General features: G+C 43.0%; 1 protein-coding gene across 3 annotated transcripts in view; it reads left to right on the forward strand.

Annotated features, from left to right (window-relative positions):
- Positions 1–20,297, forward strand: part of COQ8A (coenzyme Q8A) — a 59,474-nt gene extending 39,177 nt beyond the window's left edge. For all 3 annotated transcript variants that reach the window (XM_077340935.1, XM_077340933.1, XM_077340937.1), the window contains 10 exons: positions 1,636–1,758; positions 4,248–4,333; positions 4,876–5,016; positions 10,088–10,169; positions 10,901–10,994; positions 11,268–11,409; positions 14,872–14,979; positions 16,988–17,053; positions 17,862–17,948; positions 18,987–20,297. In XM_077340935.1, the coding sequence (XP_077197050.1) occupies positions 1,636–1,758; positions 4,248–4,333; positions 4,876–5,016; positions 10,088–10,169; positions 10,901–10,994; positions 11,268–11,409; positions 14,872–14,979; positions 16,988–17,053; positions 17,862–17,948; positions 18,987–19,277 (1,220 nt within the window). In that variant the 3' untranslated portion in view covers positions 19,278–20,297. The remainder of the gene's footprint in view (positions 1–1,635; positions 1,759–4,247; positions 4,334–4,875; positions 5,017–10,087; positions 10,170–10,900; positions 10,995–11,267; positions 11,410–14,871; positions 14,980–16,987; positions 17,054–17,861; positions 17,949–18,986) is intronic.
- The last annotated feature ends 2,333 nt before the right edge of the window (positions 20,298–22,630 follow it).

Genomic DNA, 22,630 nt, shown 5'->3' on the forward strand with positions numbered 1-22,630 from the left:
AATCAAAACGGTGTTTAGCACTGTATGCATAAGGAGTCCAGGTTAATGCAATTGAACCTTTTTAATTACTAGAGATGATTGAAGTGTGTGTGTATAATAAATACAATCTTAAATTGGAAAACTGCATGGAAGAAGGGTTAAGTGATTCCCCAGTCAAATTGGCAACAAATTAGGTGTAAAGAAAAATTAAAAGATCCTTTATGACTCTTCTGGTGTTAATGTATAGCTTTTCTAACTTGGTGGGTGTTGCTGAGAAAAGGATGTGCTTCTCTTATCTCCTTTTGCTGCACTGCACGTCTTGTTCTATTACTCAGGGACAGATTAGTGGGCTGCCCTAATCATTAACTTGTCGCAGGGTGTTACTCCTAAGAGCTTGTGTATGAGCAGAAACAGCAGATGGAAAAGACGAATATCAGGAATTAGGGGGAAGTTTGATATTCAGGCACACATATTTAAAATTTATATTTCAGATTTCTGCATTCCTGGTCCTATTACACTGGCTTGTTTCCTATCCTATTTATCTTACATTATGTGATCTACTCTGAGTCTAAATGATAAAGTTGGACTATAAGTAACAAATAATTTCCACTGCAGGCACCCGTTTCACCCCTCATGTTGTTGCTAGGGGTCACTGACTCTTAGGGGGGACCACAACATGCTGCTATTGTTGGGGAGAAGTTACATAGTGTAGGATCCAAGCCTGTATCTCTATATTACCATATGAGATTTAGAATGAAAGTTGCTAAACAAGCAAATGGAACACTTTAATATATTTTAAAGAAAAAGCTGATTTGGGCATATCCTTTTGAGCCTAGGAGAGTAGGTACTCTGGTTTGCTTTCATTTCTGTTTGTATCATTTTTACCTTACAGTCCTAAGAACACTTTATTTACTCTTTTTGGGAGTAAGCCCATTTGAATAAAAGGGAACTTACTTCTCAGTAGACCTTCTTAGAATTACACCTTTAATCTTTTATCTGCTAGCAGTTTTTGACTCTTGATATGGCATAAGTCATTTTAAGATTTGTTTTACTGGAAGGTATGATAAATATTTTAAAATAAACCTTTTTTTCTTTGAATTACTCTTTTTTTTCTATTCATTTCTTTAGTTTGCTAGCACTTTTGTATTCCTGTCTACTCTAATTCTCCTTTCCCAGAGTTTATCCTCTCCTCCCCTGCAACTAGATAAGCCCATGGACTCTTTCATCAGTCTCTAGTGGAAATAGTGATTAGGGTTCATGTTTGGGGCGATATTTTAATAGCCAGTTAATTGTAATTTTGAAAATTTTAATAATTGCTCTAGTTTTTCTAGATAACTATGGAAATGTCAAAGACTGTATTGAAGCTATTATAAATGTATTTTAATGGTAGAGCTGTGTCATTTTGTTATCAGTATTATTCAAAGCTACATACAACACTTAAAAAGGGCGTTTTAGAAAAAACCCCAGCTACATCCAGTGTATATTTCTGGTACATTTAACTTGTTGCCTTCTTGAAGAGACCACCCCTCCTGCAGTGATGTGTATTATTGTGCAAGGTGAAATAGTTCTTTCAAAACAAACAAGAAATGTAACTTGGTTGATGGGTTTTTAATGGATTTCATTAACCCTTCTGCCTGCCTGCCTGCCTGCCCTCAGGGAAGAAGGCTGTTATGGATTCCAGTCCCTTTTTGTCAGAGGCCAATGCTGAAAGAATTGTGAGGACCCTTTGCAAGGTTCGGGGAGCTGCCCTGAAGTTGGGCCAAATGCTAAGCATTCAAGGTAAGTACAAAGAGCTTCTCTAATGCTTCTGTTCTGTTTGTCATTTGTCTCCTCCTAATGGACATACTTGTAGGCTTGGAAGAGCTGAAGTACACCTTGTTTCTAAAGGGGTGGATTGATTGTTTGAATTTATTTATTGCCTGCCGCTCTCAGCAGTGCCAACTCGCAGTGGGTTACAAGTTAAAAGCCCAGTTAAGTAAAACCCCACAACACAATTAAAATACCCATCATAAATAAATAACAACACCAACAAAAGCAACATAAACACTATTCCCTAGTTCTCACCCTCCACGAAGTCCTGATCAGCCAGCCCATAACTGCGGTTGGTGGCTGATGTCAGTCACAATAGAGATCCATTTGTGGGGGGGGGGGGGAGAGACTAGTGCTAACAACTAGTTTTCAGGTTTCCTGATCATTAATCAGCTAAACATATTTACATATTGTGAAACCTTTAGGAAGGGGCCATATTCTGGATGTCTAAGAGAAAGTATAGGTAGCCAACAACTATTTTTTTTCCCTAGAAAGAATACTTCATTTTCATTGAAACTGGGGTTAAGGTGTAGTATTGGAGCGGCATTAACCCCCCCCCCCCCTAAAATGCAGGGGATCTAGATATGAAGGATGCATTGTAACTGTTTTTTGTTGATACTGATCAATTCAGGCACTTGTAATTAGAAAGAAAGCTATCGTAGTTTGAAGATGGAACTAAGAAGAGTTTGGGAGTCACTGATGCAGAGAGGATGGGGTAGATCTTAAAGGTCTAAATGCTTCCTGATCCTTTAGAAGTCTTATTTAGAATCTTGTCAGCCTCTCTGAACAGGGACAAAGTGGAATATGCAGTGGAAACTGCTTTTGAGGATAATCAACTAGAACCTGTAGTATAGCTGTAGTATAACCTGCATAACTTTTAATGTGCCTACATTGTGACTTAATTGTGCATCCTTTATGCTTCTCGGGTTAATGTCTTAGTTTTGAAGTGCTATATTTGAGCTAGGATTCATCTCCGTTTGTCTTATCTCTTCTGGTGATATTTTGCCCAGCTTTGCCAACTCAGTCCAATTGTCTGTCAACATTCAGTTGTCAGAGTGCACATTATGGCACAAAAGGAAAACAGCAATCTTGACACCAACAGCGCTGTGTGCTTGGATGACCCAGAAATGACTTAGATAACAGATGTAAGAGCAGGAGTAAGTCCTCCACAAGAACAGACATGCCAGCTTCTCTACTTGAATGTTTGAGTTTGTTTGTGATCATATTTCTGGTCAGTGATGGCACAACATTGCCTGGTCTGCTGGAGGCTTTGGAAAAATAGACACAACCTAGAACTCAAGCAATACTAACAAAGCTGGTCGGGAGGAATTAATTCTGTTCCTTCTTTAAATGTTGCTGTCCTCATGAGAAAATAATACGTTTTTGCATTTCTGTAATGGGCCCAGAGGACAAGCTGTTTCAGACTGATTCCTGAGAACCTTGGCCTGTGAATCAGACATTGATGCAGCTTGTAAACCACCACCTGCTTCCAGTTGCCTCACTCTGAAACTTGCTAATGGGTTGTGGTGTCTTGCCCAACTGAGCCATTTGTGCGGAAGGAGCCCGTTAGGGGATAGACTATAACAACGATCCCTTCCTTATCTACCGCAAGGGTGGAATTTAATAGCTGCTGTTGCTTGTGGAGGCCATCTTTGGACTTTGAGAGTAAGCATTGTTTTCTGGAGGTGCTGTTTATCTGGTGATGATCTGCTGAATTCAGCTATGTGCATGTATTCTTAGGAGCACCTGTAGAATATGAGATATATAAAGCCATTGTTTCTGTTAGGAACCTTAGAAGAATGACAATTCTTCTTTTCCCTGAGAAGTCAAACTGTGTCAGTGTATCACTTCTCTCTACTAAATGTACACAGCTGCTTCAGCCTTTATTCATAGGACTTATCTTGAGGATTCCATAACACCTTTGCAGCTTTTTCCATCTTTGGGAATCTCAAACTTGTTCATTTGCTTCTGGAAGTAAAGGTGAATAATGCACAGAGTAAGGAACGTAATTTGGATTACATACCTTCTGCTGTCACACTATCCACCTACAATTGGCAGCAAAACTCAGCATTCTGAGTGTCTCAATGTCAAAAAAATTCTTTGATTCTTCTAAGCTGTTAAGCTATCCTGTGACCAGTGCCTGGGATATCTTAGAAGGTAGTTGCTCCTCACGACTCAGAATCCAGATACATTCGTTGAATTAATGCATAAGTTATATCCAAGCCATTATACTTGGCTTTAGTTCTGTTAAAAAAAAGATGTACCCATTCTTATTGGAATATGCTGGGCCAAAAGGGAAAGTTGTTTAGTTAAGTAGGTGTATATAGCTTTTGAAATTGACAGCTACTCTGGAGGCTGAAGGCAAGACCTTTTTGGAGGATGATGGATAAGTGCTTATCTGTGCTTTAAGACTCTCTTTCTCTGACGACCTCTCTGGTCTTGTACTTTCTTCCTGGAAGACGATGCCTTCATCAACCCTCACCTGCAGAAGATTTTTGAGCGTGTCCGCCAGAGTGCCGATTTCATGCCTTTGAAGCAAATGATGGTGAGGAGAATTTTGTTTAGATACGATTGGAAGCAGGAGGGGCATGGATTGGGGATTTCAGATGCATGGACTTGGGGGTAGTGGATCACTGTAGACATGGAAAATGCTGCATATTGTTTCCTTATACAAGCTTTCTGCTATTATGGGGTCCAGCTGATAGACCCAAATTCCATCCCATTCCATTCATGATCATTTACTAGAATGCTCTGTATGCATTGTATATCATGTCTATGAAGCCAGACTGTATGTTTCAAGTATCTTGCTATATTATGCAAGTCAAAAGCCAGTTGCATTTATTTGTTGCCACCCATGTCTTCTGGCTTTTTTAAAATAGAAAAGCAGTCTATATATTATAGCTACACTGAAGTGAATCTCTGTTCCACTAGGTTTGTAGTAGATTGTAGTGGCTTTCTACCTGGGAAAGTAAATTACACATACTTGTGTAATACTATATATTATATTTCTATGACACCCCTCATGGGCTCGGGGCAACTTAATCAAGTTATAATTTTAAAAAAATGTTAAATGTGTTCTACTTTTAGAAAACCTTGAACAATGACCTTGGCCCTAACTGGCGTGATAAGCTGGAGTTCTTTGAGGAGCGGCCCTTTGCTGCAGCCTCAATTGGACAGGTTCACCTGGCTCGCCTGAAGAACGGCACAGAAGTGGCTATGAAAATCCAGGTGGGCTTACTGGTTGCTGTGAACTTGGCACTTGATGGCATCCTTCTTACATCTGCTTAAAAAAGAAGTACCCCAATTCTTGTGAAGTGTATCAGTTATTTCAATTTAAGGTCAGCAAAATGGAATTGTATTTAGGATCCCTCATTATAGGAAAAACACAGAACTAAGTGTTTTTGGTTTTATTTGGTCTGTAATGACTTTGCTGTGACAGAAAAAATCCCAGATACCTTGTACATTTGTCTGATATACAAGGTTTTGGAGAATAAAATATCAGTCCTCAAAGATTAAAATTTTTAAACTGTTGCATCAACATAACAGTGGGTGTGTTAATTGGGGGGGGTTCATAATCTTTGAGGTCATTTAGACTGTGGGTACATTGATCAAATTTGCAGATGATACTAAATTAGGTGGGGTGGATAATACCCCGGAGGAACCGGACTACTATTATAGGAGATCTGGATAGATTGGAAAATTGAGTCACAGCCAACTGTAAAGTACTACATTTGGGTGATAATAATGTGATGCATAAATATAAGATGGGGGATGCCTAGATTTATGTACATGTAATAGGGACTTGGGAGTTCTTAGTTGAATATGAGCCTATAGTGCGATGTGCTAGCTAAGAAGGCTAATGAAATATTAGGCTGCATTGCTAGAACCATAGAATCTAGAGCAATACCATTCTATTCCACAATGGTTAGACCTCATTTGGAATAATGTGTCCAGTTCTGGGTGCTGCAGTTCAAGAAGGATATTTATAAGTTGGAACATTTTCAGAGAGGGGCAACTAGGATGGTTGAAGGGTTGGAATCCATGCCTTACGAGGAGAGGTTGAGAGAGTTGAGTATGTGTAGCTCGGAGAAGAGGAGGGCAAGAGGTGATATGATAGCTATGTTTAACTACGTAAAATGTATACGTGTTGAAGTGGGGGCCACCTTATTTACTGCAGGACTAGGAGCAATGGGTTCAGATTACAGGAAAGGAGGTTCCACGTAAATATTAGAAAACATTTTCTGACAGTGAGAGCTGTTTGTGGATGGAGTATGCTGTCTCGGGGTGGTGGCATCCCCTTTGTTGGAAGTTTCTAGGAGATTGAATGAGTACCTGTCAGTAGTGGTGTGATGTTTTTAAATCCTCAAGCAGGTGAGATAAGCTGTGGAGACATGTAAAGGAATTGGGCAACATGGCTGTGATTCTCAGCTGTTAGGTGGCCACCCACTCCCTTTAAATGCTCCCCCCACTTTTGTAGGTGGCTTTGCCTACAAAGGTGGATGGGTGGGGGAACATGCTTGGGCCAGTTTTGAAATGTTCAACTCATTGTTGGAAGTACACACACTCCTTTGTATGTTGCAGATTGCTGCTCAGAACATGGAGACCCGGTTTCTTCTATTCGCCTTGAAAAGTGTGCTCCGTTTTACTGAGGAACCATTTATCCCACAGTTTTAGGAATAATTTGTGCCCTCACCTGGATGGTCCAGGGTAGATCTTGGAAGCTAAGCAGGGTTGGCCTTGGTTGATACTTAGGAGATAACTGGGACAGTCCAGGGTTGCTATGCACAGGCAGGCAATGACAAACCACTTCTGCTCATCTCTTGACTTGAAAACCCTGTGGAATTGGCATACGTTGGCTGCAACATGACATTTCCACCACCAGGAATAATTTGTGAAAGTCCCCAATCTGGAAATAAGGGTGCTGTTATTGTAATTTGTGATGGTTCTCTTAGTTAGTATAATATTTAAATATTTTAATATTTAAATTAAATCTTCAAATTTCTTGCAGGGTAGATAAGTTTAGAAGTGCTATATGAAGGGAGCCAGTGTGATGTAGTAGTTGGTGTGTCCAGGTGATGTCTGGAAAAGTTGGATTCTGCTGTGATTCTCTTGCTGGATAAAATGTATGTAAGAGACCCATGTATGACATTGAGCCCCTTGGAGGAAAGACGTGATAACTTGGGACCTTTACTAGGTTGCTGGAGAGTTCCTGTTGCAAATCCAGGCCACATTACGAGTGCTGGAAAGTTACTATTGTTGCAGCTGTTCATGCCAGTCTGCTATCCAGAGCACAGGTGTTAATCTGTGAAAGCCACCCCCCCCAAAAATGGGGAGGTGACCTGAGTTGTTGATTTCTCAGGTTGTGTTTCAAATGTATCAGCTTAGAGTTTCTGAAATGCAAATCCTGTGTTTTGGACAGTCTCAGTAAACTTGGAAAATGAGTTTGTCCTCCTTGTCTCATTCAGGTGATTAGAAGACTACCCAAAGTGATTCTGTCTATTTTGGAAAATCGTTTAGAATATAGCATTATCTGTTTTGAACATCTTTTTAATGTGTTTTGTGGGTGGGTGGGTGGGTGGGTGGGCAATTCTCTACTGTATGTTGGCACTGTTAGTTTTTGTTTATTCAATAGTGTGTCAGATGCTTCAGAATGTTACTTGTTTTGTTATTTAGACCTACAGGGATAGCAAGAATTCTGCAAGGGTGGGGAATAAGTTAGGGTGATCTAATGCAGTGGTCCCCAACCTTTTTATCACCGGGGACCACTCAATGCCAGGGAGAGCCTGTTGATGCGGGTGAAGGAGGAGAGTGCAAAAGTTGGCTTGAAACTCAACATCAAGAAAACAAAGATCATGGCATCTGGCCTTCTCAATTCCTGGCAAATAGATGGGGAAGAAATGGAGGTAGTGACAGATTTTATTTTCCTGGGCTCCAAGATCACTGCAGATGGGGACTGCAGCAAAGAAATTAAAAGACGCTTGCTCCTGGGGAGGAAAGCTATGGCAAATCTAGACAGCATCCTAAAAAGCAGAGACACCCTGCCAACAAAAGTGTGTTTAGTCAAGGCTATGGTCTTCCCAGTTGCAATGTATGGCTGCGAAAGTTGGACCATAAGGAAGGCCAAGCGTCAAAGAATTGAGGCTTTTGAACTCTTGTGCTGGAGAAGACTCTTGCGAGTCCCTTGGACTGCAAGGTGAACAAACCGGTCAGTCCTAGAGGAGATCAGCCCTGACTGCTCATTAGAAGGCCAGAACCTGAAGATGAAACTCAAATACTTTGGCCACCTCATGAGAAGGAAGGACTCCCTGGAGAAGAGCCTAATGCTGGGAGCAATCGAGGGCAAAAGAAGAAGGGGATGACAGAGAATGAGGTGGCTGGATGGAGTCACTGAAGCAGTAGGTGCAAACTTAAATGGACTCCGGGGAATGGTAGAGGACCGGAAGGCCTGGAGGATCGTTGTCCATGGGGTCGCGATGGGTCGGACACGACTTCGCACCTAACAACAACAATGGATCCAACTGGTTTTCAGATGGCATTTTTCTCTGTTGATATAGTGGATTTTCCTACTGCTGTCCTGGTTCACCTTTGGAATGAGAGAATAATTGGCACCCCCTTAGGCACCCTATCTCAGGTCTAGGAGCCCAGACATCCCTTTGGTTTACTGAGGACTGCAGAAGATAAAAAGAGAGACAACTAAAGTGACAGTTGAGAAGGATTCATTACACGTCTGACACGGGCATGGGCGAGAACTCTGCGGTGGTTATGTAAATTAAGAGACTTCTTTTTGCTGACCTTGTATGTGGAGCTCTTCCAGGATGGGACTTGGCTCAGTGGCAGAGCATCTGCTGGGCAGGCAGATGGTCCCAGGTTCCATCCCTGGCATCTCCAGTTAGAAGGATCAAGTAGGAGGTGATGTGACGGACCTCAGCCTGAGATCCTGGAGAGCCACTGCCGGTTTGAGTGGACAGTACTGACTGTGGTGGACCAAGGGTCTGATTCAGCATGAGGCAGCTTCATGTGTTCATGTGAGATTAGGCGTCCACTGGGTTCTGGTCTATGGAAGGAAGTGGACTACTTTGCAGCTTGCTATGATTGCTTTGCTTAACACTTGTAGCCATTCTTACTTGGAGTCTACATTAGCAGTAATCAGAGTGGATGCTTCCTGGGTGCTTATTTTTCCAGTTTTGTGAGACAGATTTCAGCTTGTTTATATTGAGGATGTGGACAGGATTCTTGGGACATTTGAGGACTACCACTTGTCCCTCTTGGCTGCCTAAATCTGCTGGGGTGAGTGGAGGCTGGACCTGGGACAGTAAATGGCTCCTTGTGAGAGGAGGTGGTTGCTCCTGCCTTGAAGCAGGCAGTGATGCATCCATTCCTTTAAAACACACACACACACCCTACTCCGTACCATTCTTGTAGAAGGTGAGTAAACCAGCAGATGCTGTTTAAATTCAGAGAATCCTGAATGAGGCGAATTATTTGGATCTATTCTAACTGGTTTCAGGCCTGGTTATGGGGCTGACATGACCTTGTTTGCCCTGGTGGATGACTTGTGTCAAAAGATGGGCAGATGGAATGCTTTGGCTAGTGATCAGGCTGCAGCTTTTCCTGGACAGGAATGATTTTGCCCTTGAATATTGTCTGGAAATTGCATTTGATACAGAATGGTATGGTCAGGTCGTTGACTAGAATGGTCATAGGGTCCATATCACTCCCAGCTTGTTCCATCCACACTAGCTCACAATTTGCTTCCAGGCCTGGTCTAAGATGCAGGTATTGACCTTTAAAGCCCTGTGTGGTTTGGGGACAGCTGCTTACTCTCATATGTACCCACCCAAGCACTTTGATTATTGTCAGAGGTCCTGCCTTGAATGCCCCCCCATCTGAGGCTAGGTGGGTGGTGACTTGAGAAAAGGGCTTCTCAGTCATGGTGCTGAAAATCTGGAATTCACTCCCCCAGGGAGATTTGCCTTTCTCCGTTGTTGTGGGTGAACACTTCCTTTGTTCTCAGTGGGCGAAGACTTCCTTTGTTCAGTTTGTCATTCCCTGTTGTGTATCTTTTTATGTATTTATAATTATAATTATGTCTTGTTTTAGAGATGTTATATTTCTGTATTGTAAATGCCTTTAAAAACCTGTAATATTTAAATATTTTTAATGTTTACTGCCTTGGGGATCCTACATTGCATAAAAAGTAGTATTGAAAAATTGGGGTCTGAATGTGGCTGACTTTTTAAGTGGGCAGATATTGGGGTCAGATTATTTGCTCCCTGATCATGACTTTTCATTCCTGCAGTATCCTGGTGTGGCCCAAAGCATCCATAGTGATGTCAGCAATCTGATGACTGTCCTTAGTATGAGCAATGTTCTCCCAGAAGGTAAAGTCATTAGAAACTGTAAGAGGGGAAGGGGATAGCCATGGGAGGGAAACAGCAACACTGGCCATTTTGAAGTCTTAGCTGGGTGTGTTTTTGTCTGTATGTGTGCCTGCCTTGCACATTCAGTCCAGAGCCAATGATTTTTTTGTCAGTAGTGAAGCTGCTCCATACTCTTCACTGTGGGGGAAGATCTGATTCATGAGAGAACAGAATTGCCCTCAAATTGGTTTCTTCATTCTGACAGATCCAACATGGTTAAGAGTGATAACTCCAATCTGTAGAACCAGATTTGATTTACCCACCTCTCCATGAAGCCTGCTGGGTGACTTTGGGCCAGTCACAGTTCTCTCAGAGCTCTCTCAGCTCCACCTATCTCACAAGGTGCACGTTGAGAGGAAGGGAAGGTGATTGTAAGCCACTTTGAGACTCTCAGGGAGTGAAAAGTGGGGTATAAAAACCAACTCTTCTTTTTGTATGCCATAGTGAGGGAATTCTACAATTATGCTACCATTGCTGGATGGCCATCATTGCATATTAGTAATTTTCTTTTGAGCAAGGATTGTTGCTGAACTTGGCTTTAGGTCAGAGACCTACAGCCACTGCAGGCTAAAACAGGGACGTGCTTATTGGGCCTTAGCTGAGCTTAATTTTCCCAACAAGTCCTTATATCCTTTCTCAAACAAACTCTGTTAACATTTCATTGGTTCTTCCTTTTGCAATTTTGCCACTAGGTCTCTTCCCTGAACATTTGATTGAAGTCCTGAGCAGAGAACTGGCTCTGGAATGTGACTACAAGAGAGAAGCTGCCTGTGCAAAGAAATTCAAGTATGTTTACCCTGTACCATCTTCTTCCACACTTCCTTTATATAATGGTTGATGAGGTTCTGTGGGAGCACACTAATGTTGGAATTATCCCAAATGCTTGGATGTGTACAGTATTTGGGCAAGCCATGAGTTGGACATGACTTGATAATACCATACAATTTTTATTTTTAATTATTTGTTGTGCAGAGTGAAGAGACCCAGTGAATCCTGCTATTCCTCCTTTGCAGAAATCCCTGACCACATAGTCTCTTAACTCTGTTTACTGTCCCCCAGGGAGCTCCTTAAGGACCACCCATTCTTCTATGTCCCTACTGTGGTGGATGAACTCTGCAGTCAACATGTTCTGACAACTGAACTGGTGTCTGGATTTCCACTGGATCAAGCGGAAGGATTAAGTCAGGAGATCCGGAATGAGGTACTGTCTCCTGTTTCATCTTGTAGGAGGAGATGAAAAGATGTCCACAGAGCAGATGAACCCTGCTGTCTGTTTTGTGCCATTTTGTAAAAGGATTCTGTGGAGTGGGCAGCTTGGGACTAAGCTAAATGTTATGTGGAACTAGTAGGCTGGAAAACCAGCTGCTAATCTATACCTGTTTTTTGAGTGGTCATGTGTGATTTCACACTGGGCTTTGCACCTGCCTGCATCCATGACCCAGAAATGTTGAGAAAGCTTGCAAGCATGATTATTTGTAAGTTGGAATAGGAGGGTCTTTTCCACATGACTTATTGTCTCAGATTTGATGCTGTTGACCAAGTGGGTTGTTCCTTGCTTCCCCATAGCATTGCAGTATTCTTGTGCATCTTCCAATTCTCCCCTGGTTTCTCTTTGATCTTTCTCAAATCTGATTTGCTTCAGGACTTGAGGAAAGATGGGTGGCTGCTATGTTGATGGAAAGTTAGGATTTTCCTGGTCCCCATTCACACTGCAGCCTTTTCCCCCCAGTGGCGATTCCTGGGTGGGGTGAAGAGGATTCTGTTAACTGGCAATTGTTATAACAATAATCAATTTGTGTGCCAGATCTCAGTTTTCTTAGATTTCATTTTTTATATTTATTTATTGATTGATTAAATAATTATTAGATTTCTATCCTGCCACCTCTCCAAGGACACCTGGCAGCTTACAAATAAAACCATAAAACCCTCATAAAAAACCCACAACAATTCCCCCAACAGCGCAACAAGATTAGCAGAAAACTCTACCTCCCCCTCAAAACAGCCACCTGAGGTGGGGTGCCCAGATGTTAATGTGAGGACCTGATCCCACGGAGGGGCCCAGTTGATTTTAAACCTTGGCCTCACCCAAAGACCAGGCGGTCTGTGTGTTGTACTGGTGTGTCTTTCCCCTTTAGTCTTAAATGAAGGCTGGATTGTTATAACAATTACAGAAATATTCAGTTAAAAAAACAAGAAAAAGTCCCAGTAGCCTGCCTGCATGGGCCAGTGAGGGTGATCCCTCCTCAGGGAAAGAGAAAATGTGGGAATCTTGTTGCTACTGCACTACTGGTGGCAAAGGGGGAACCACACAAACCTGAAGGGAAATTGGCTGTGAGAGAGGTATAGATTGATGGACGTTGAGTGCTCTGCCCGCCTGTTGGTCTGATCCTTCAGGTGCCCCCTTTAGGGAGGCATCTCAGCAGACATGCGGATGGGGCCTCATATGACCTGGAATGCAGTCTATGTGTCTAGTGGTGGTGTTAGTTAAGATAAGAGGCCTGCCATTTGTGCTGCACAAGAAATCATTTTGGTGACACTTTCCTTTCTGATGACAGAAGGCAGTTTTAGAAACAGGTGACCAGCCATGTAGCTATCTATTAACCTGGCATAGCTTTCTGAAAATGAGTGCTTATATAAAAACAGATGCACTGCTTCCGATCACCATCGTCCTTCGCTTTTGTGCAGTTCTTGCTTCTTGCAGTTATTGCAGGTAGCTTCAGAGTGGTTGGTATGTGGTAATTAGGTAGTTTCCTCTCCAGCTACTGGTCAGGCCCAGGCTTCCTTCAGTCTGCACAGAAGGAACAATAGTGGGATTCTCTGTGCTCCAAAAGCCCCATTATGTCCTATTAGGCCAGTGCGTTTCCTTTGTTGTTTCTCCCTTTTGAAAGCCATTTCAGTGGGTGACCATGACCTTGTGTGTAGGTGACCTGCTTGGCAACGGGATTGCCTTCTGATCTCTTCCTCCAAGAAAGGGGAATGTATCACTTTCTCATTGCATAAGTAACCAAATATAGGTTATGCAGCTGGGCCAGCTCTAGCAGCCAAACGTTGCTGGAAAAGTACCTCTCCGTAAACAAGAGGCATAAAAGAGGGGAAGCGTGGACAAAAGGGCCTTGAAGCTGAGTTAACAGGAGGACAGACTATCCTAGCTGCTGCTGGGTTGGCAAATGGAGCTGCCCTGGTATTTTAACATAACCTGTTGGAGTCATAAACATTGCTAATGCTTGTTGACATGGCCCCAAGGAATAGTGCAGAGTGTACTGTCTGGACCAGCCTTTCTAAACTTTTTTGAGAAACCCCTGAAACATTCTTCAGGCTCCAAGAAACTCCAGAAGTGGCGCAATCACAATATGCAGAATATGGTTGGGAAGCATAGCTGTGCACATGCCCATCTGGGGCCCCTCTTCTTCCTGCCCCTTCCGGGCCCATAACTGGCCATTTTGGGAGGGGGGGGCAGGTCAGCATGACCCATATATATCAGGGCTAGTCAAACTGTGGCCCTCCAGGTGTCCATGGACTACAATTCCCATGAGCCCCTGCCAGCGAATGCATATGGAGGGCCGCAGTTTGACTAGCCCTGATATATAGCCATATCATCTGATAAATGTTTAACAATTTTAAAAAAAATAAAAAATGAACTCCCAGCCATTTGGGAAACTTGTCCAGGGCTGTCAAGAAACACCAGGTTTTCAGGAAATCCTGGTTGAGAAAGCCTCATCTAGACAAAGAGAATTTCTGGTGATATAGCAGATACCTAGGTCTGTTACTATGTCATATAAATAGGTAGTTTTCTTTTCTTCTATGAACAACTATAACTAATACTGAATATAACCTATTGACAGTTCAGTTAGAGGCTCACTGTCTGGGTGCTGATCCATATGTCACTGGATATTTTATTATTATCTTTATAACTCTTCATGTCCTGGGTTTACCTGTATGGATGGGGATGGTTATAAAATAGGTTGGGAAATAGGTTGAGTGGGTGACCGATGAATGTTTCCACAAATGGAACCTGTAGCTTCCAGGTTTTCAATGTACCCCATGCTTCCTAAGGATGCTTAGCTATGCCGGCATTTTAGGATGCAAATCTTCCTAAGCATGCAGATGTAGTCCATTCCAGATCTGCATCTGTATGCTGCATGTATTTTTAAACACTTGTTTAAACTTGGCCTTTTTTCTTTTGGAGTACCTAATAAAAATCTAGTGTAGGCCTGAAAACTATGCATGAAAAGCCTCTTTGCCGAGTTAAATTTTCCCAAAACTTGTGCTCTCCCCCCCACCTTTCTCTCTTGTAACATAGACTGTAGTCTGGACTATAACTTAGCCACAACTTAAGTATTTCCAAAGGAATGTCGAGGGCGCACAAGTCTCCTGCTCCTGATTCTTGGGATCAAGTCCATCCCCCCGACATGTATAATTTGTATAAGAATCTGTAGGAATTCCCAGGCCAGAATTCTCATTATTGACTTAAAGTTGGAAGAAACACTTTGCAAGGGATCTTTTCAAGGAGAGCATCCTTGGAGGCCTGTGACATATACCTGGGAGTCTGTTCTACACCCCTAAAGTGTTGAGTGGAAGAAAGTGTGATGTGGATATCAGCTGTTCATTATTGTGGCTTCTTGATTTTTTTCACATTTTCCTCTGTCTGTTGCGACACTTCTAGATCTGCTATAACATACTGCTTTTGTGCCTGCGAGAGCTTTTTGAGTTCAGATACATGCAGACTGATCCAAACTGGTCCAACTTCTTCTATGACCCAGAACTGCACAAGGTAAGCTCTGGAAGATGCTGATTTTCTCTCTTATATCTTTAGGCCAGTAATTTAAAAATTAGAATTTTGTTGACAATGAAAATGGAGAAAGGGAGCTTGAAAGTAGCGTCTAGGAATCAAGATTCTGGAGACTGTATATTTCACAGTAGTAACATTATGGTTAATGCCAGAGGTGACCAATGCCTGAAATCTTGTGGAACAGTAGGAACGCTCTGCAAGCAACTTAGGATTCTGATATGTCTCTGAGGGACGTGTCAGTCTGTAAGAAATGACATAGTGGCCGAACCTGAGCCTCTCTAGAGATGCTTACCTTCTTCAAGGGCACAATCACTGTTAGCCTTCCTATGTTGATTTGTCTGCCCAAGGAACTCAGTATATTGGCCATAGGATCCGTGTGTCTTGCAGAGAATTCTGGGGTACTTTCCAGGTTTTTGGTCAGTAGGCTCTGGACACTGGCCAGGTTTGGTGGGCCTCACAGCTGACTTGTATGATCTTAAATGGGTTCTAGAATGTGCATAGGTTCATTGCAGCAAATGGTGTTTCAGAGAAATTTGTACAACCCATGCAGCTGCCTCAGCACTGGCTGGATATAGGCCCTCCAAGATGTACCTGTGAGGACCCTAGCAGCCGCATATTGCATCAGCTGCAATTTCTGGTACGATCAAGGGTAGGCCCGCATAGAGTGAGTTATAGAAGTCCAGTCTCAAGATGACAGTTGCAAGGATCACTGTGGCTAGGCAGTCCTGTGACAGGTAGGATGCTAGTAACCGAGTTTGGTGCAGATGGAAAAATGCCATGTGGGCCGCCCCGAAAACCTGGGCCTCCAGCGATAAAGCGGTATCCAAGGTCATGGCCAAATTTCCTGGCCAAGGCTGAGATGTTGAGCTGTACCCGGGCCAGGGTGGGTAGGCTCGCATCCTGTCCTGCTGTCCTTCTATGCAGCCACAGGACCTCCGTCTTAGAGGGATTGAGTTTCAGGCAGCTCTGTGCTAACCACCCAGCTATGGCTTTCAGACATTTGACAAAGGTCCAGCCAGCCGTCCATGAGGAGATAGAGCCTGGGCATCATCTGCGTATTGATGACAGCCCAGCCCATAACTCTGAACCAGTTGGGCAAGAGGGTACATAAAGATGTTAAATAATGTTGGGAGTTGGTGGAGATGTGCCAGCTCCTCCCCCACTGTCACCCTCTGTGTCTGATTCTGGAGAAAGGAGCATAGCCACTGAAGGGCCATCTCCTGAATCCTGGCCCCAGTGAGACGGCAGGCCAACAACTTGTGGTTGACCACATCAAATGCAGCCGTCAAACAAATTTAGTTAGCCTTGGCAAGGACGTGACCCACCCCCTCTCCTCAGTGGAGGGAAAAGAAGGGCCCTGTCCCAGTGCTCTGATGGAATGGGGGAGGAGTGGACTTGCTCTGGATTTGCTCAACTTGCACCCACCTTCATTGTGCAGGCCTGTGTTGCCAGGAGCCTTTTCTGCCCTTGTGGAGGTTCCCAGCTCAGAGGTGGTGGCTTCTGTCCACCTTAATCAGGGTTCCCTGTGGCTGGGATAGCCCCAAGACTGTTTGTGTACCAGGACTTCCCAAGTGGCCTTAGTGGCTCATCTGTCTCTGTATAAATGCTCATTTATGAAAGCTATACATGGCCATGCTTACATCATCTTAGCACATTTCAATTATACCAAAGGAAAATTTGTGAGATTTTTTTTTAGTGCTGCTCAAAATTATCCAAGTTTTTCCACCTCAGAAAGATCCTGAGGGGTGGGATTTATTTCCCCTCGCACTGCTTTTACATATTTAGGCTCGAGTACAGAAGTGGATGCTCCGATCTAGGTGGCCCAAGCTAATTTCAAACGCATTGAATAATGCACTGACAATATGCTTTTGCAGCTGGATTTTCCTATGTGAAACAGGACAATTTACTTGCAAACGGTTGCTCAAGTCTTTTGAATGGATTATCTAATGTGTTTTGTGGAGTAGACATGTTTGTATGTCTCCTTACCCAGGTGGCACTCTTGGATTTTGGAGCAACCAGAGGTTTCGATCAGGAATTCACAGATGTCTACATTGAGGTGAGAGCTCTTCACTGTTTACTCAGGACAGCTTATGCTGCTGGTTCAGGACCCTGGGATGTGTTGAAAACTCTTTAATGCATATTTGAACTCTTCTTTCCTTAAGCAGTCCTGCACTGGTTCCTTGTTTGTTGCGCACTGGGAGAGTACTTGAGGTGCTCAGTTATATCAAGGGCCATTATTCAAGCAGTAGAAGCTAGGCCTCCCATGATTCTTGTGAATGCTGTGTCCTGCATTGAAAATGCAGTTAGCCTGGGCGCAGAAACATATGCTTAGATGAACATGCCCCTGCTGACATTAAGGATAAAGAAATTGCTCATGAGGGTTTCCTGGTGTAACAGCTTCCCGCAGTTTTTGAAAAGCACTGCCAGTCATGTCAAGGCTTTTACATCTGCACTAAGTGGACTGCAGTATGCCTGCTATTGTTTCCCCTGTATTCAAGTCACACTTGGGAGAAACGATTTCTACTTGTTGCTCACACAAATAACTGGATTTGACTACATAAGGGCTTCTGCCCTTTCTGCCCTCTATAGCAAACATTGCTCTTTAATGTGTTGACGGTGTTATTTCTGTTTTGTTTCTATTGTAACTGTTGTGATTCCTTTATCTAGGCATTATGTCTGCCCTTAAGGAACAGTGGTTGAAATCTAGGGCCTTTCCAACCTGGTAGCATTCATAGGATAGAAAAGCTCTGCTCAGCTACATAGTCATCTCATTTTTGATCCTGTGGAAGGGGCTAAATTGGAAGGTCTCCTCCCATTATCCTTTCCCACTTTTGAATTCCTTTCTTGACTTCCTTCCCATACAGTTAATCAAAGCAGCTGCTGACATGGACAGAGATACAGTATTGAAGAAGTCGATAGAAATGAAATTCCTGACTGGTTATGAAATAAAGGTACACAGAAGAATTGAACAGTTTACTCTCTGCTTATTTGCTGAAATTTCTTTCCGCATAGAAAGAAAATACTATCGATACTGAATTTTGAAGAGGACCAATTGGTTGGGGGACCAATCTGCTCTCTAAAACCATGATGGGAATTGCATTTTATCCATTTTCTAAGCTTTACATTCAGCGTTCTTTAATTTTATTCTGCAGAGTATGGAGTCTTAATGCTAATATAGCATTCCCAAGAGCAATTTTAAGATTACCAATTAGTATTCCAATTAAAATGTTCAGCAGTTTCTTGTGTATTTGTAATAGACACAAAAAGCTAGCTGTTTCATGTGGGAATGGTGGAGCACATGGCTGTGTCATAGCCATTCCTTCTTCAGAAGCCTCCCTGACTAAAATGCAGCTTTTTTTCATTGTTCTCTCTCCAAGGAGCACAGGGCGGTACATACAGCTCCCCTATCCCTGTGATTATCTGTTCCACACCCCTGGGAAGGAGCTCAGGCTGCAAGAGGGCAACTACTCCAAAGACATCCAAGGAGCTTCCTGGCAGAATGGGCCTTTGAGCCAGGGTGTGGCACTCCCCCATGCTAGCTCTCAGGTCATACCCGATCTCTTCCTCCCATACTGGGCTCATGGTGCAGGGGCGGGTCCAGGATGCTTGTGATTGAGAAGTGCTGGTGCTGTGCAGCATTCAAAAGGACTGTGTGGTACCAATGTTGAGCAGTGCTATGACTGACATTTTGGAACTTTTCTCCATCACCATTTTGTGACTGGCTCTGACGAGTGACACACCTTTCTTTAAGAGTATAGGCCACAAATCAGCTCACCCCTGCTCCAGAGTATGCAGGGAACATAGTGCAAGGTGGGCAAAATCTTTGCTCTCGAGGCAAATTGCTATGAACCAGATAAGCAGTGTTTGATGGACAGCAACAGCCAATCAGCAACATCTAACATCAGTTATGTGCCTAGGGATGGCTTTTTGCTTTCTTCTCAATAAGACCAGCTGATCATTCTCACCCTTCTTGGTTTCCTTTCACTCAGGCCATGGAAGATGCCCACTTGAATGCTGTGCTCATCCTGGGGGAAGCTTTTGCATCCAGTGAACCTTTTGACTTTGGCTTGCAGAGCACGACTGAGAAGATTCATGGCTTAATCCCAGTCATGCTGAAACACAGGCTGGTCCCTCCACCAGAAGAGACTTACTCTCTCCACCGGAAAATGGGTGGTTCCTTTCTCATATGCTCCAAACTGAAAGCCAAAATTCCATGCAAGAACATGTTTCAGGAGGCTTACAGTAATTATTGGAGTAGAAGGGCCAGAAAGGAGCAGTAACACGGAATAACTGTCAGTTGACTTGTTTTTTTATGGCCAATCATCCACAGTGCAATTTCTTCTGTCATACCTTCAGAATTTCCTTAACAGTACAACAGCCTGCCTTTGGAATGCAGAATTCCTGATTAAGAGACAATGGTGTCCTTTTGCTGGGCATATCTCCTACACTTAATATTCTTACCAGATGATCTGTGCGGCCTCTGCTTTACAGAAAAATTTTGTTTATTTAGTGTAGGGACTGTGGGGAAGCATAGGCAGCCTGTTTCTCACTCTCCTAGGTTATCAGCTGTCTTTCTTACTCTAATGCTGATAGCCGTGTTGACAAGCTGGATTGTTAAGATGTGGAGGAACAAATCAAGTGTTGCCAGTGAAATCCATTTGCAATTCTCTGAATGTTTGTGGGGGGTTTCTTTGCCTTTTTTCTGCTAAGGTGGAATACCAATGTTTTCACACTGAGGTATAGTCTGCCAGCATTAACTCAAAGACCGACCCTCCTTTTATGATGTTCGAGAGTCTATAATGAGTGGGATTTTTCAGGTGGAGCAGTGTATGATGCATATGTAGGCTATTTTATGCCTTCGGTTTCAAGGTGGCAGTGAGGAAAGTGAAGATTTTAAACAGCCTGATAACAGCAAGAAGGACAGTGGAGTATTTAGGACACCCGAGGGTGAAAATCAGTTGCCTGATTTCTCTGTGCTGAATGTATAAACAGAGGGAATGTGATGGAGAATTAGAGAAATGAAAACTTGAACTGTAGTGTTTGTAGGAACTCAGCATTGAAGCTGCACTTTTTCCATACCTGTGTCTTTATAATGCAGTTTTCCATGGGATGGAGGGATATATCTTATGGGCTTCTCGTAGCATCATTGAAGGTGTTTCAAGGTTTCATTGAAAAGCATAATACATGTTTAATAGCTGAATGCACAACTTTAAGCAGTTGGGGGCAAGCTGGTGTTTTTGTACAACAGTAGGAACTGTACAATTTCCAACTGATTTCCAATAAAGAAGTGCTTGTGCAGATTGCTGCTTGGCTGAGGTTTACTGATTTATTCCGTCCATCTGATTCTATTCCTGACATCATCTCTGACTGCTTTGTATCACTCTTTGCTTGCAAGATGCTTTTACACACTCCTAACATCGATTTTGTCCTTTCTACACTTTGTATGGGAGACCAGGTCATGCAATATGAGGCATCTGGTCGCTTGAAACAGCCCACACCGACTACCAGCTTGTACAGTTGAAATCACATTGAAATCACATGCTTAGTGCACATGCTGAGTGTTTGATTGTGTCTTGCTGATGGTGCTCGTTTTCCTGAGGTGCTTGTAAGTATTGCTAGCAAAGCAATGGATTTACTAGCAAGACACTGCTGTACTGAACACAACATCTTTTAAGAGGTGGTGGTAGAATGAGTTAAGAATGCATTTCCAAGGTGAAGATAATAAGGGAGTGGTTGTGAAGGCCAGGAGATGATTTCGCTTAGTCATCTCTCTGCACCCCTCCCCTGGTACTCTTCAGAAACCTGCCACTATAACATCCTATTGCTTCTCATATCAATAGCACAGCTGGCCCATTTCCATCTGGATGGCGCTAGAGTGGTCAACAACTGGACTATTATGCTAACTGTTGCAAGGAGATAGCTGAGGTCCTGGGCTGAAGAGCCTTCTAGTTCAATACTGACTTGGGTGCTAGGTAGAAGGTGCTATACGCAGGCTTATCATTCTTAAAAGGGATTATGTTTATGTAGGTTGAAAATCTTCCTAAGGCATGTGTAAGCTGCTCCATCTACTGTATCACTACACAAAGCTCCTTGCAGAATTGCATAAGTGGCCACATTTTTTGTTTGCTGCATTAAAGACCACTTGCCCACTTACCTCAGTTTTTCAGGTCCAAGACAGCAGGGTGACAGGAAGTCTTCTTACTCGAAACTCTGTTCAAATGGCCCCCTAAGGAACATCTTTCATTGTAAAAGTGGCTTACAGCTCCTCTCACCTGAAACAAACTCCACTTGTCCCTCCAGGTTGTTTATTTGTTGGTATAGAACTGGATATGGAAAATTGCTGAGATCTCTATTGATGTGTCTAATTGTTGAAGCCATGTGGCTGAAGCACATATTTGTCTCTGTCACCAGAGGTACAGTGTGGCTGAACCTTGGAGAAAACTTTCATCTGGAAATTCTGCCTGCTACTTGCACTAGTAGATCATTGGGAATGTAATTGTATACTTGCTACTTGGTGGGCTTGTTGATCCTTTACTTTGAGATGAATTACTTCTAGTTTACTTTTAAATACTGATATTTAACATTGTCGGTATACTGAATTCTAAGGGAGTTTGGATTTTTGGGAGATCCCTGAGACTAACAATACTGTCATCTAGCTATTTGCAGGAAGGATGAAATGTGTGAAGATGGTTAAAGCGTTAACAGTATAAAAAGCTGACAAGGACCTTGCTGAACCAAACCCCGAGATTCCTACCTGGATTCTGTGCCTGGAATCAAACTGATGCAGATTTCAATGCATCTCTCTACATTTCATAACTTATCTACTCTGCACTTCATATCATGGGAGAATAGTTCTGCTAGAACCTAACAGAGGCCCAAAACAGTTCTCACTAAATTGCAAATAAGCATGAAACACCAACTTAAAAGTAAATCGGGAAAAAACTGAACTTTCATTTTCTCCAAAGCTGTCATTTTCAGTGCTTGTTATTGAATCCATATTTAACTGTGGTTTAGTATAACAAGTCTAGACGGAAGACAGCACCAGGAATTCTGCCAGCTCAGCTATCATCAAGGCAAATCAGAAAATGCATGTAGTTGGGTTGAATTCTGTAAACCATAAGTGTCTAGCAAGCAAGGAAGCTGGTGGTTCCCATGCAGGCCCCTGAGTCTTCCTGGTGCTGGGGAGGGGCTACAATCATGTAAATGGATGCTGTGTGCAGTATTTCCTACTGTACCTCTGGAACTATGTCTGGGGAAATCCCTTTACCAGGCTTTTTGCTTTAGCTGATAAGACTTTGGCAGCTGCTCACTCTGCATGTCACTTAACAGTTGAGTTGTGGGACTTGAGCTCCATCTCTCCCAGCCCCAATTGTACAAATACCAACCTTTTTGCCTGCTCAGTAATACTTAACTTGCTCACCCCTCAAGATCATTGAGTGAGCTTAGGCACTAGCCCATGCATACCCTGAAATGGGCCAAGGGCAGAAATAGCTGAGCTGCTTGGAGGAAAGGTGGGCAAAAGGTTCTTGACAGGGATTCTTTATGAGCAACAGGCCAAAAGAGAGAGTAACACATGAAATTCACTGCTGCAGGAAGTGGTGGCAGCTACAAAGACAACTTCAAAGGAGGTTTG

The sequence above is a fragment of the Paroedura picta genome, chromosome 1 (genome assembly GCF_049243985.1).
Source record: "Paroedura picta isolate Pp20150507F chromosome 1, Ppicta_v3.0, whole genome shotgun sequence".
NCBI classification, from domain to species: domain Eukaryota; kingdom Metazoa; phylum Chordata; class Lepidosauria; order Squamata; family Gekkonidae; genus Paroedura; species Paroedura picta.